The 14,721-nt window shown below is 38.0% G+C and overlaps 2 protein-coding genes across 2 annotated transcripts; both read left to right on the plus strand.

Moving 5' to 3' along the window:
- The first annotated feature begins 5,779 nt into the window (after nucleotides 1–5,779).
- Nucleotides 5,780–6,772, plus strand: LOC112654784 (olfactory receptor 11H6). The gene has a single exon (XM_025439397.1). It carries the CDS (start codon nucleotides 5,780–5,782, stop codon nucleotides 6,770–6,772), a length of 993 nt encoding a protein of 330 aa, XP_025295182.1.
- Nucleotides 6,773–11,226: 4,454 nt separating this feature from the next.
- LOC112654669 (olfactory receptor 11H7) lies at nucleotides 11,227–12,340 on the plus strand. The gene has a single exon (XM_025439248.3). It carries the CDS (start codon nucleotides 11,254–11,256, stop codon nucleotides 12,196–12,198), a length of 945 nt encoding a protein of 314 aa, XP_025295033.2. The 5' UTR covers nucleotides 11,227–11,253; the 3' UTR covers nucleotides 12,199–12,340.
- Nucleotides 12,341–14,721: the final 2,381 nt, after the last annotated feature.

Genomic DNA, 14,721 nt, shown 5'->3' on the forward strand with positions numbered 1-14,721 from the left:
TACAGGAAAAACCGCAGAACACCCTTGACAGAGACAGAAAGTCCTGTATTGGAATGAAAACAGAGCTTAAGAAATTCCTCCCCCGCTTCTGGAGGTCCCCTAGGCCAGCCCTTAAAACCCAGCTGTAACCCCCCTCGGGGTCCAAGTCCCTGCTCCACTGTGTCTGGTGCACTTGGACCCAAGCTTGAGCTTGTCAATAAACCCTCATGTACTTGCATCAGTGTCGGCTCCTTGGTGGTTTCTCGGATTCGCAATCTTGGGCACAATAGTATAAAGTAGGAAACACAAAAGCAGTAAAAATTAATAGTTCTGTAAAAATCAATCAAGGAACTCACCAAAAAAAAAGATATAAAATATAATATGTACCTAAAATGTGGGCAGGAGAGGGAAAAAGAATGAACTCAAACTGGAACAATCATCAAATTAATATAGACTACTATATGCAAAAGAGGTAATATACAAAATAATGGTAACCATATATCAAAAAAATAATAAATATGCAAAGAATAAAGAGAAATAAATCCAAATATATCACTATAGAAAATCAGCAAAACATAAAAGAGAGAAAGGCAAAAAGGATAAGAGAAAGTCTTCAGAAACAACACAAACAAGTAATAAAATGGCAATAATACATACGAATCAATAATTACAAACTAGACTTTATTTTTTTATTTTACTTATTTATATATATTTTTTGCATTTTATACTGAACTTTATGCAGTTTATACTGAACTTCGATTTGCCAACATATAGCATAACTCCCAGTGCTCATTCCATCAAAGGCCCCCCTCAGTGCCCTCTCCCAGTCACCCCCACCTCCCGCCCACCTCCCCTTCCACCACCCCTAGTTCGTTTCCCAGAGTTAGGAATCTCTCATGGTTTGTCTCCCTCTCTAATTTTTCCCACTCATTTTCTTCTCCTTTCCCCTATAATCCCTTTCACTATTTTTTATATTCCCCATAAAAGTGAAACAATATAATGTTTGTCCTTCTCCAATTGACTTATTTCACTCAGCATAATACCCTCCAGTTCCAACCATGTCGAAGCAAATGGTGGGTATTTGTCATTTCTAATGGCTGAGGAATATTCCACAGTATACATAGACCACAGCTTCTTTATCCAGTCATCAGTGGATGGACACTGAGGCTCCTTCCACAGTTTGGCTATTGTGGACATTGCTGCTGTGAACATTGGGTTGCAGGTGTCCCAATTTTTGCAGCATCTTAAGATGTCCTAGCCTCAGCAATCAGACAACAAAAAGAAATAAAAGGCATCCAAATTAGCAAAGAAGTCAAACTCTCCCTTTTCGCAGATGACATGATACTCTCACATCGAAAACCCAAAAGACTCCACCCCAAGATTGCTAGAACTCCTACAGCAATTTGGCAGGGTGGCATAATACAAACTCACTGCCCAGAAGTCAGTGGCATTTCTATACACTGACAATGAGACTGAAGAAAGAGACATTAAGGAGTCAATCCCATTTACAATTGTACCCGAAAACATAGGATACCTAGGAATAAACCTAACCAAATAGGTAAAGTTTTAGGTATAAAAACTACAGAACCTTCTGAAAGGTATTGAGGAAGAGACAAAGAGATGGAAAAATATTCCATGCTCATGGATTGGAAGAATTAATATTGTGAAAATGTCCAAGCTCCCCAGGGCAATTTACATGTTCAATGCAATCCCTATCAAAATACCATGGAGTTTCTTCTGAGAGTTGGAACAACTCATCTTAAGATTTGTGTGGAATCAGAAAAGACCCCAAATAGCCAGGGGAGTATTGAAAAAGAAAACCAGAGCCACGAGCATCACAATGCCAGATTTCAGGTTGTCCTACAAAACCATGGTCCTCTCCTCTCTCTCTCTCTCTCTCTCTCTCTCTCTCTCTCTCTCACTCCCTCCCTCTCTCTCAGGCACACACATTCTCTTTCTTCTCTCCCATTAACCTGTCCCACTCACTCCTCTCTTCCACTTCTTCCCCAGGGAGATCAATTCCTTAGAGGAAGAATATCTCCGCCAACAAGACTTCTTGGATATTATTCAGACCTCTGTGTCCTACTAATCAAACCACTGGGGGAGATATACACAAAGATAGGCAGGATTAGATGCACGCACAGAGACACACGAACAGTGAGCATGCTGGGAGCTATGAATCCTATTCAGGAGGGACATATAAATTCTTAAAAACGACCGGCAGGAAAGACAAATTTCATTTGGCTCAGAATACAAAAGGAAGCAAGTCTCTTGGGCCACAAACACTGCTCTCCACTCATGAATGGGCCTTTTTGATTGTTAAATGAGGATGTTCTTGTGGCTGAGGCTTCCCTTACATCTTCCCCTTGGAGCCAGAAACCCCATCCAGCATGTAAGGCAAGTCTGGAGCATCAGGGCGTCCCTGCCCCTGTATACCTCCTGCTGTCCATACTAAGAGCCTGTGGTTCTTCTGTAAACCCCCCAGTCTTTGTTCCTTTGTGCTTTGTAGGAACGAGGTCTTAGGTCCTGCAGTTCTCTTTTCCTACCATACTTGTGTCTGGGGTAATCTATTCACACGAAGGATTCACTCTAATATCAGAGTTCCCACTGTACAACTCGCTTAGGGAACACGGGGCTCAAATGTCTTGGATGTTTTGAGAGGCCATTAAATCCTCAGTTAGAATGAAGCCTGAGTCCTGCTTTGTTTCTAATATTGATTAGTAGTTTGGGTTGACAAATATCCTCCAACCGGGCAGCTAAAGCAGGATGTTCTTATTTTTCAGAGTTCTTGCTAAGTGGCAAGTGGAAAATGGAAGCCAAGAAAGTCCTCAGCAAAGTCCCTTGTTCTTTGGCTTTACCGAATTTACCAAATGACCAAATTTACAAATTAACCTTAAAAATATAAATATGTAAATGAAAAAAGAATTCCTGCACTTCTCTGGGCAAGTGGCTTAAATGTCGAGCAAGTAATTGCGGTTACGGATCCGGCTTCCTTAGCAGTTCGCACAAAGACTGTCCACGCTCCTTGTCCTTCCTCCTCTCTCCAGCTGCTCATTTGTTGTATCACTTCAGGTGAATAAAAGATGAAAGAAATGAATTTAGGTTCACCCTTTGATCTACTAATGATGTACTTTGGAGGCGGAGGAAGCAGGAATGGATGCAGAGAGATTTCAAATTGTCTGTGGAGCCCATTTATCCCTTTTCCTGATCCTCTATTCCACAGGCAACTAAAATTTCAGTGCAGCACAAATGTCAAAATGTCCTGGACATCGTGAAGTCAGACGACCAGGAGGGAGTTAAGACTTATGAGGTCTGGTTCCAAGTCAAAAACCATGAATTGGAATTATATTTCTTTTTCTTTCTTTCTTTCTTTCTTTCTTTCTTTCTTTCTTTCTTTCTTTCTTTCTTTCTTTCTCTTTCTTTTTCTTTTTCTTTTCCTTTTTTTTTTTTTGTCCTGGCCTGTGAGTAGAGTAAATCAGTTCATGTCTCATATCTCTGCCTACTGTCTTAAAAAGCCAAAAATATCTCATTTGTGTCAAATAAAGTTGGCAATCATGCTGCTACCCTTACTACATAGATTTATCTAACTTAATATGAGCTCAAATAAATATTGTTTTCAGGACAACGTATAATTGGGTGTGTGCTATGAAACACACAGTTCAAGACACTAATGCAGGTGGTAGTCTTGATTGCTTATAGAAGTCATAAATTCCAGAAGGGGAGAAATCTTATCTTTCATGCTTACCATTGTACCTCAGGACTTAGCTAGGAATATAATAGTGAAAAACATTTGTTAAATGCCCAAATGGAAAAAGTAAATGATAATGTGCTATAATTTATTTTTTTATTTATTTATTTTTTATTGGAGTTCAATTTGCCAACATATAGCATAACATCCAGTGCTCATCCCATCAAGTGCCCCCCTCAGTTCAGCTCAACTTTTTTTTTCTTTTAAGCCAAATAACTATATTTTCTGACCAAAAATGACAGCATGTGGTCTGGCAAATACAGGTATGGTTTGGGAAGTATATTTGAAATTATAACTCTCCTAGAAATTTTTATCTATATGGTCATAATTATAGTCCATTGAACTAACTTACTTGACAAAATTTAGATTTTCATAAAAGTCATGTTTATTACAGAGTCTTTTTCATCATTCTAAAAATGTTGTTAATCAATACAAATATCCAAAGTTACCCTGGCAATAAAATATTTACTCTCAGTTTGCTCCAGGTTTGATTAAATACTGAGAAGCAGGCCTCATGCTCCCTGAAGATTATATAAATGGCATAGGATGCAATTTTGTAAGTATCTTAACAGTAACATTAATAAATAATATGGTAAATTATCCTACTTCTATAGTCAATGTGTTACTAAATTTAAAATATTGGTGGTGTTTTTACCTAGCGAAATTGAATTTTAGCTCAGAAACCTTAGGATATGGAAATAGGCCTGGACATGGGGCATCTGGGTGGCTCAGTCAGTTAGGAAGCCAACTCTTGACTTTGGCTCAGGTCATGATCTCGGAGTCGTGAGATCTAACCCTGTGTTGGGCTCTCTGCTAAGCATGGAACCTGTCTGAGATTCTTTCTCTCCTTCTGCCCCTTCTCCCACTCATGCTTGACAAATATATAAATTTTTAAAAATAAAAATAAAGAAATAAGCCTGGACCAATAGTTCTATAGAAAGGTTGTTAGCAACATCCAAATTTATACTCACATCTCCATTCCTAATTCAGCCAATATGAGGAAGATCCTTCTGGCATATCCTAAGGTGACCTTTCTAATTCATTATTTAATTTAGATAAAAGCAAAATGATGAATGTAAAGTTATAGTGTTTAAAGCTTAATTCCTAGTAAAAGGAAGGAGGAGGAGGAGGAGGAACATTGCTTTGTATACCAGAAAAAATGGACATAACTAGCTGCAAGTTACTTCAAGAACCTAGCCATGATGTAGAAAAGTGCAGCTAAGGAGGAAACAAGCCAGGGGAAAAAATGGCATCCAAAAAATCTTGTATAGGGGAGATAGCTTCAATCTGTTATTTAAGCCCTCCCCCCCACTATCACCATAATGGAAAAGGAATGAGACTTATTCTATATAGCTTCAGCGAAGGAGAGTCCCAGATCAGTACAAAGAAGTAATAAAGAAGACAGATTTTGCTCAACATAAAGCGCTTTGAGGGAATCAAAGCTTCTCGAGAGGGAACGAGCTAGATTGTTCTACAAATCCAGATGCCACCTAGCAGAATATGACCTAGAGGGGGCTACACAAATGATTTGCTCTTACAAAATCCCAGTGTTGCTAGAGTACCTCCTTCAGGGCAGAAAAGCAAGAAGGCTCGAGACTCCCACCACACAGTTCCACTCACCTGCTTGTCACTGGACTTCTGTATATGACGCTCCAGGAAGACAATTCATTGCTTCAGATTTATATTCAGTTTTGTTTCAAAGTAAAGAGATATATCCAAAATGTATGCTTACATGTAAGGATATCCAAGAGGCAATGATGTTAACATGAAAAAAAATGAGACATTACTGAGACTCAGGGTTATGGGAATATTTGAAATGGAGTGAGTTTTGCTCCAAACCAATCTCTAAGTGGGCCAGTGTATCTAGGAGTTAATGGTTTTGCATATTTAAGTAAATCCCTTAAATTTCTCTGAACTTCAGTTTTTTTATCTGGAAAAGGGAAATGAAGCACATTTCCTTACAGCTCAAGGGTCATTTGGAAGATCAAATGAGATCATGTAAAGTAAAAATACTTTGTTCATTTACAAGTGAATTGTTAGCAAAACCTACTAATGCTCATCATTATTCACTCATTGGTTATCTCTGCTTCTCTAACAGCTTTGGAATCCCAGAACACAACAATGCGTTTTGTGTCCGAGTTTGTCCTCCTGGGTTTCCCTGGTCAAAGGGAGATGCAGAACTTTTTCTTCTCATTCATCCTGGTGATCTATCTCCTCACCCTGCTGGGGAATGGGATTATTGTCTGCATAGTGAAATGGGACAAGCAGCTTCACACACCCATGTACATCTTCTTGGGAAACTTTGCCTTCCTAGAGATCTGGTACACCTCCTCCACTGTCCCAAGTATGCTGGTCAACATCCTTTCCGAGACCAAGACCATCTCCTTCACTGGGTGCTTCCTTCAATTCTACTTCTTTTTCTCACTGGGTACAACAGAGTGTTTCTTCTTATCAGTCATGGCTTATGATCGGTACCTCGCCATCTGTCGCCCACTCCATTACCCCTCCATCATGACTGGGAAGCTCTGTGTGGCCCTGGTCTGTGTTTGCTGGGTGAGTGGATTTCTCTGCTATCCAGTCCCCATTGTCCTCATCTCCCAACTTCCATTCTGTGGACCCAACATCATTGATCACTTTGTGTGTGACCCAGGCCCACTGTTCGCACTGGCCTGCATCCCTGCTCCTTCCACTGAGCTTCTCTGTTACACCTTCAATTCACTGATTATCTTCGGGCCCTTCCTCTTCATCCTGGGATCTTACACCCTGGTTCTCAGAGCTGTGCTTCGCATTCCTTCTGGTGCAGGTCGAACTAAAGCATTCTCCACGTGTGGGTCCCATCTAATGGTGGTGTCTCTATTCTATGGAACCCTTATGGTGATGTATGTGAGCCCGACATCAGGGAATCCGACGGGAATGCAAAAGATCATCACTCTGGTATACTCGGCAGTGACTCCACTCTTAAACCCCCTTATCTATAGTCTCCGAAACAAAGACATGAAAGATGCCCTAAAGAAAGTCCTAGGATTAAGAAGTAACCAAAACTGAAACATCTTTAGAGGGCATTATGCTAAGCAAAATCAGTCAGAGAAAGACAAGTAACATATGATTTCACTCATACGTGAAATTTAAGAAACAAAACGTGAACATAGGAGAGGGGAAGGAAAAATAAAATAAGATAAAAACAGAGAGGGGGGCAAACCATAAGAGACTCTTAAGTATAGAAAACAAACTGAGGGATGCTGGAAGAGAGGTGCATGGGGGGATGGGGTTATGGAGTGACAGGCATTAAGGAGGGCACTTGATGTAAAGAGCACTGGGTGTTAATACATGCATGCAACTGATGAATCACTAAATTCTACCCCTGAAACTAATAATACACTTTAAGTTAACTAAATTGAATTTAAATAAAAAAAATTTTTAAAAAGAAAGAGAAGCAGAATGTGTCACTCCGACCTTGATTATTTATTTAAAAAACAATAGAGAATGGCTTCAGTAAGTCGTGTTATTGCTCATACTTAAGTAGAGGAAGATATTTGTTTTTTCATAGTCCCTTAGCAATTCAAGTTCAGCTCATCAATGAAACATGCTAAATAAAACATTTTAAACATGCGTTACCTTGCTAAGTAATTATATTTTGTTGTTTTATATATATTTTTTGTCTATGATGTATCTTCACTGTTTTAATCTTAGCTGGTGGAAAAAATGAAATTCATGTGTACCTGGAGCTTTTCAATAGAGGGTGCAATCTTCCAAATTTGGAAAATTAAATATTCTTAAAGGCAATGGACCAAAATGCCACCAAAAATTAAACAAATAAACCCACCCAGTAATGGACTTTTTTATTGTTTAAAGCTGTCTTTCACACTGAAAACAGAGTATCTTCATCCTTCTATCACTTAAAGTACAAATTCTCCTGCCATTCAAAGCCCTCATTCTCTAGACTGCTCCATCCAGCCTTCTAAGCCCTGCACTTCACAATAATCATCTATACGTTCTCCCAGTTGGGCATCTTCGCTCATAATGTTTTCCCAAATCAATTGTAACAATGCCACTTGTGATGTGGAATAACAATGTCCTAAACGTACTTTTATGCCTCTCAGAAACCTACAGGGCAAAGTCTCAGTTGGAAAAGTATTAAAAGAAAATTATACCAGGAACAAATCCATCTTTGTGCCCATGCTGGAACAGGAAATCCACTAGCTGAGGGGCCAATCTACTTAAAATGAAAGCATTTCCTTTTAGTTATGACCATATTGGAAATGAAATTAGGCGTACCAAGAAGATAGCCTTGCTGGTGGTGCTAGGTGATTAAATACTCTCCTACAGCATTTCTTAAACCTTTTCACCACCAAAGAATGTTTGGCAACAATGGTCAGAGAACATGGGGCATTTGGGGACAGTATTCCTTTTAAAGACAAAGTTTTATCTTAAAAATAATCACAAATTATACTTTCTGTGCCACTGTATGCATTTGGTATACTACAAAATTATCTTTATCTTCTCTGAGTAAAACTCTTTCTGGAAGACATTTAATTAGGGGCTGTGTGTATCCCATGGCACAGAATCACATACTTGTTTGAGAAACACAAACTTAAAGAGATTATGGGGTCCCCAGGGAGTCAGTGAAGCACATTATCTACTAATCACTATGGGCCAACTTGTCAGAAATATTAGTGAAACCCCCAGACAGGAAGGAAGAAGGTCCCTAGGGAAGGAATGGAAAGTTATAGGATCATACGTGAGCATTCTCAACAATGGCTAAACAGACACATAAGTTAAAACCAGCGCACAGCTTTAGCACACTCTGTTGGAAATCAGCCACTAGAATCTTATGGTGCAAGGGATGTGAAATAAATTAATACATGAAGCTCGCACACATTAAGCTTCCACATTAAGGATTAAGGGCAGTGAAGGAGAGAATCTTTGTGACCTCCCTATGGCTCTCCCCAGGATGACCTAAGAAAACTTCCTATATAGGAAACATCATCTACGATGGGCATTGCTGCTATTATGCACCACAGGTGGGCCTATGCAACTATACATTTGTTCATTCAATATGGTCAAGAGATTGAGTATCAAGGAATACTGGTCACTCACATCTCGAAAGCAAAAACAAAACTCTCAGAGTATTTAGATTACCCTGGAACTTACACTCCCCCGAAATGAGTGCACTAAGTGGTGCCAAAGTCATCCACAGATCTTCCTCTTCTCAGGAAGCAGCTGGGGCACCAGGAACGGTATGACTTTCATAGATATTTTGAACAAAACAGTATGGAACTAGCTCCATCCATTGGTGCTGAAACCAAAAGAAAACAGGGATTTGTTTTGTATGTTTTGTGTTGGTCTCCTCTCTCAGCTATCACCTCTTTGTCCATCCCATTACTCATCTCCGCCTTCAGGAGAGGTGGCATTAAAAAAGAAATTTTAAGGGTAAAATCAAATCAGTGTGTATAACGAGTAAGATTCAGATAAGATTTAACAGTGAATATGTTAGAAACAGCTTCTTATAATCATATTGAAAAGTATTTGTGAAATTCATTTACCACACTTGCCCTGTAGCTAATAGTTGTTCTGTGAGGTCTTTTTTTTTTTTTTTTTTTTTTTTTTTTTAATGTCAGAGTGGTTGATAGCTCAAATACATGGATTCTTGTGTATATTGATTTGTGAATCTGATTCAAGTCATTGTTGCTGTTGTTCTAGGTGGTAAGTGGCTGCTCCCTGCATCACTGCTTTCTTGTCTTTTTGAGAAAAGAGGTCTCTTGCTTGGAAAGCATAGAGTTCCCATAGGGGGGGAACCATTTGTTTCTCACAAAATGATCTATTCTATGAAACCCTGAACCAAAATGATGATCAATGCAGGTTAGCTTACTTCTTCATAATCATCCTGGTTCAAAAGATTATAAAGAATTTATCCCCATCTTTTAATATCTTTCTTTTGGTTTCTTGTCCATAAGACTACAACCTTCTTGGATTTAACCAGTCCAATAGGAAGGTTATGTTTGCTTCTAGATGAATAGGTTCATATTTCATGTTAGGCATTATTCATTTAGTGAAAATGTAACTGTTGCTTCATTATAAATACATTTATGTTGCTTAATATAACATCACTGAATAGAAGGATTTTTTCTATTAGATTATGTTCAGGGAGGACTATGAATATCCTATATACACCACTTCTATCAAAACTATTTTTAAGGAAAACTGTCCTCTTATCAAAGTTAGAAGTATCTTGTTAAAAATTTTCTGGAGATTCCAAGATGTTAAAGCTATCATTGTGCTCTCTTCTCTGAGCTGTACTTGATTCTTAAAAAGACATCATCTTTGATGATGGTGCTGTTAAGGAATAAAGACAAGTCTTGTTTTCTATTGCAATTGGGAGTATTTTTATTTTTTTTAAGATTTTATTTATTTATTCATGAGAGAGACACAGAGAGAGAGAGAGAGAGAGAGGCAGAGACACAGGCAGAGGGAGAAGCAGGCTCCACGCAGGGAGCCCGATGTGGGACTCAATCCCGGGACTCCAGGATCACGCCCTGGGCCAAGGGCAGGTGCTAAACTGCTGAGCCACCCAGCGATCCCCTGGGAGTACTTTTTAAATAAGCTAAAGTAAAAATAAAATAAAATAATAAAATAAAATAAAATAATATAAAATAAAATAAAATAAAATAAAATAAAATAAAATAAAATAATAAGCTAAAGTAAAATCTTCCAGATAGTGGATTTTAAGAAAGACTTGTCACATCAGTGAGTTTTAGAAGACAATCTCCTGGTGATTTTAATTTCATTCCCCAATATATTGCATATGTAATATTCGTCTTTAATGACATATTTTAAATGTATATGAAGCATTATAAATTGGCCATTAAGTGAATTATAGTGACTTTTCATTGTTAAAAAACAAAGCATTAAATACCAAATTATAAATGAGCTTTAGTCCACTGTAAACGTCTTTAAATAGGAAATAGCAGTAAAAATCTACTATCTGAATATCCTTGTGGATTTTCTCCCAGTATCATTAAAAAGTGATAGAAAATAAATATCCTAATGGAAATAGCTGGAGGAAAAGGTGAAGGAGACAGAGAATTTGTGATAATGTCAAAGCTCAAACCAGTCAAATCTATAAAATGTGTCTGATACAAACCTATTTTTAAATACTAGCATTTGTGTACTCACATTTTGAAGTGAAGTGCACTAACTGATGTATATGAACAACTTTCACTGAAAAAAATTAAATATAAAACAAGCCATTTTTGCCTCTAACTCAAGTATTTGTTTATATCAAAAGAAGATGAAATTTAACTGATTTTGCCCTCTGTCAGAGAAAGTTCAAGCAGCCTTAAATTGTACATTTACAAAGAATCAGGGCCAAATGCCTCACTCAAAATAGAGCAGGATTTATTCAACACTTCTTATAGAATGTTTAATACGTCTGCCTGCATCACTCAAACTGCCTCTCCTAAGAGAAGTCTCAAATGTGTCAGCAGCAAAATGACTTGTCACTGTCTTCTCTCCACAGTTTGGAGACCATGAATAAGTCAGAGATATCTACTGTGACACAGTTTGTCTTGTTGGGTTTTCCTGGTCCCTGGAAAATACAGATCATGCTTTTCTCAATGATTTTGTTGGTCTATATCTTGACTCTAACTGGGAATACGGCCATCATTTGTGCAGTGAGATGGGACCATCGACTCCATACCCCTATGTATGTGCTCCTGGCAAACTTCTCCTTCCTAGAAATCTGGTATGTGACTTGCACCATTCCCAACATGCTGGTCAATTTACTTTCCAAAACAAAGACCATATCGTTCTCTGGTTGCTTCGCTCAGTTCTACTTCTTCTTTTCCCTGGGCACAACTGAGTGCTTCTTCCTCTGTGTCATGGCGTATGATAGGTACCTGGCCATCTGCCATCCACTGCACTACCCCTCCATTATGACTGGGCATCTCTGTGTCATTCTGGTGTTGCTTTGTTGGCTCATTGGTTTCCTTGGACATGGGATCACTATATTCTTCATTTCTCAACTACCCTTTTGTGGTCCCAACATTATTGACCACTTTCTGTGTGATGTGGACCCACTGATCACATTGTCCTGTGCCCCCGCACCCATCATAGAGCATGTATCCCATTCTGTGAGCTCTCTTATCATCATTCTCACCATTTTGTACATTCTTGGGTCCTATGCCCTGGTGCTCAGAGCTGTGCTTCAGGTTCCTTCTTCAGCTGGACGGCAAAAGGCCTTCTCTACCTGTGGATCTCACTTAGTTGTGGTGTCTCTGTTTTACGGAACCATAATGGCAATGTATGTAAGTCCCACATCTGGCAACTCAGTTGCTATGCATAAGGTCATCACACTGATATACTCTGTAGTGACACCAGTCTTAAACCCCTTCATCTACAGCCTACGCAACAGGGAGATGAAATTCGCCCTCCGTCAGGTCATTTGTGGAATGAAAATCCTCAAACCCTCATGAATAGATTTTGTGAAAACCAACGATTCTTTTTCTCAAAGTTGGACAGTAATCTTCTTCAAACCTGAACTGGCTTGGTTTTATTCATAATCATGATGGTCTTGTGGTGCAAAGCAAAATTCATCATGTATTTGATCATAATTTGATGTGCTTTTAGTGTCATAGATGTGTTACCCTGGAGTTTGCCACCCAACAAAGAGATCTTAAAAATCTTAATATTTACTTCCAGGGAGGCTTTGACTTTTCCAATATGCAATCTCTGTCCATACAACTTTGTTAACGATATGAATCAAACTTGTTATTTGCTTACATGGTTTTCTAGAGCTTCATTAAAAAGACACATAACACGGGCAGCCCAGGTGGCTCAGTGGTTTGGCGTGACTTTTGGCCCAGGGTGTGATCCTGGAGACCCAGGATTGAGTCCCATGTTGGGCTCCCCGCATGGAGCCTGTGTCTGCCTCTTTCTCTTTCTCTGTGTCTCTCATGAATAAATAAATAAAATCTTTTTTAAAAATTTTTAAAAAGACACATAACACATAAAATGACTTTTGCCTGGATTTTTTATAGAATACTCTGGTTTCTCTTCAGATTGTATAAATCTTTCATTCTTTACTGGATTTTTGGCAGACACCCCACACATCAATGTTGGCTACACTAAGAGACTGCAACTTCAGTTTCACAATTCTTACACATTACGCTCATCAACAGTGTACAAGGGAAGGCTAGAAATTTTGTGCAAGCCATAAGGAAAATTATCTTTGGTGAATTGTTAGTATGCAATCCCACAAAGAAAATGAATCATAACAGGAGCAAAATGAATTCCCACCAATAATAGAGCAAATATAGAATACTCACATTTAGCCTAGATAGGGCTCATGGAAAATAACCAACTTGGACGATCTTGAAAGAGATTTCACCCATAAGCACTACTTGGAGAATAAGACAACCCCAAAAGTGAGTCTTATGGAGTGGGTCACCAGAATCCAGAAATGAAAGAAGGCATAAGAAGCTAACCAATGAAGCACTGCCTACATCAGGAAACTACAATTTAGAGAGCAACCCCCCAAAAAAGAAAGCACTCCACAAGAGAAAAATCAACATACAAACTTCTGTCAAACGATAGGGAAACAATATGCAAGGAAAAGTCTTTCATCTTTGCTTCTCTCCCACCTGCAACATAGAGTAACCAGAAGCAGTAATAATTATGCAGGGAAGACAAGTAAAAGGGCAAAGGAAAAGAAGTACATCAAGCCTGAGTCAGACCAAGTCTTAAGAAATAAGTTTTAATTTAGATAAAAAATTTAAAATTTTTAAATAAATTTTAAAGGAGACCCTGTATTAATACTAAAAGTAATCAGAAAAGCTATCACATTGGCAAAAATATTGCCCACAGATGGAGACAAATAGAACATCAGAAAGTGTTTGAAGTAGAAATGGTGAGAAAAAATAAAGTTCCTTTGTATTTATACCCTACAAGGTCCAAAACAACAATTAAATAACATATAAGTATTTTTTAAATGCTATCGCCTATGAAAGGAAGAAAACCCTCACCTAAAGACCAAAAGATAAATCTTTAAAAGTCTTCTTGAGCAAGTGGAGAGCATGATATTTCAAGATGAGTAAAGGAACAACAACAAAAAAATGTGGGAAAGGAATCAGAAAATCTACTTGGGAAGCTACTAAGGACAGGTTTGAACTACCTACCACAGTTTTACCTTAATTCAGCACTAATATTTTAGTGATTCAGCCAAACTCACTAGCTGAAAAGGAACAAAAAGTATTTTGTATAAAATAGTACGTTTCCTACTACTGCAACTTATCAGATGATGAATATGTAGCTATACCTGTCAAACACCTATTCATTTGTTAAGATTGAATTCAGATATCACTTCCACTGTAAAGCCTTCCCAACTTCCCTAGGTTGCATTGTGAGCCCCTTCATAATACATTCAAAAAACACCCGGTAATTTTTTATCATTGTACTCTTTCAGGTGAGTCTATTATGTGCCTGTCTCTTCCCTCAGAGTATAAATCCTTATCTTTTCATCCCCAGCCTGTAGCATGATAACTGATAAATAGTAAGCACATGAAGAGAGGAAGAGTTTTCGCAATTGGATGGGTGAACTAGTTCTTGAATTAGTCCTCACAAGAATTAAATATATTTTATTCACAAAGCCACTTACTGTTTACATTTTTTTAACATTTAAAGAACTTACCTACTTTTAAAACTACATTTTGATATTTATTTTTATCTAAAAATAATATAGTCTTATTGTAAAATTTTTTAAAAATACGTAAGATGGTAAAGTCACACCCTTCTCACACTCCCACTTCCCACAAATAACAAGTTTAGTACTAGTTAAATTTCTATATGTATACAAGCATGGAAATGCATATACATATAATGGGCTTGATTTCTTTAAACTGATTATATTATACAGACTATTTCACAGCTGTTATTTATTCTAAAGTTTTGTAATTTTCTACGCAAGTATAATACTAATAGATATGCTTCATTCTTTTTCA

The sequence above is a fragment of the Canis lupus genome, chromosome 15 (assembly GCF_003254725.2).
Source record: "Canis lupus dingo isolate Sandy chromosome 15, ASM325472v2, whole genome shotgun sequence".
Taxonomy (NCBI): Eukaryota; Metazoa; Chordata; class Mammalia; order Carnivora; family Canidae; genus Canis; species Canis lupus.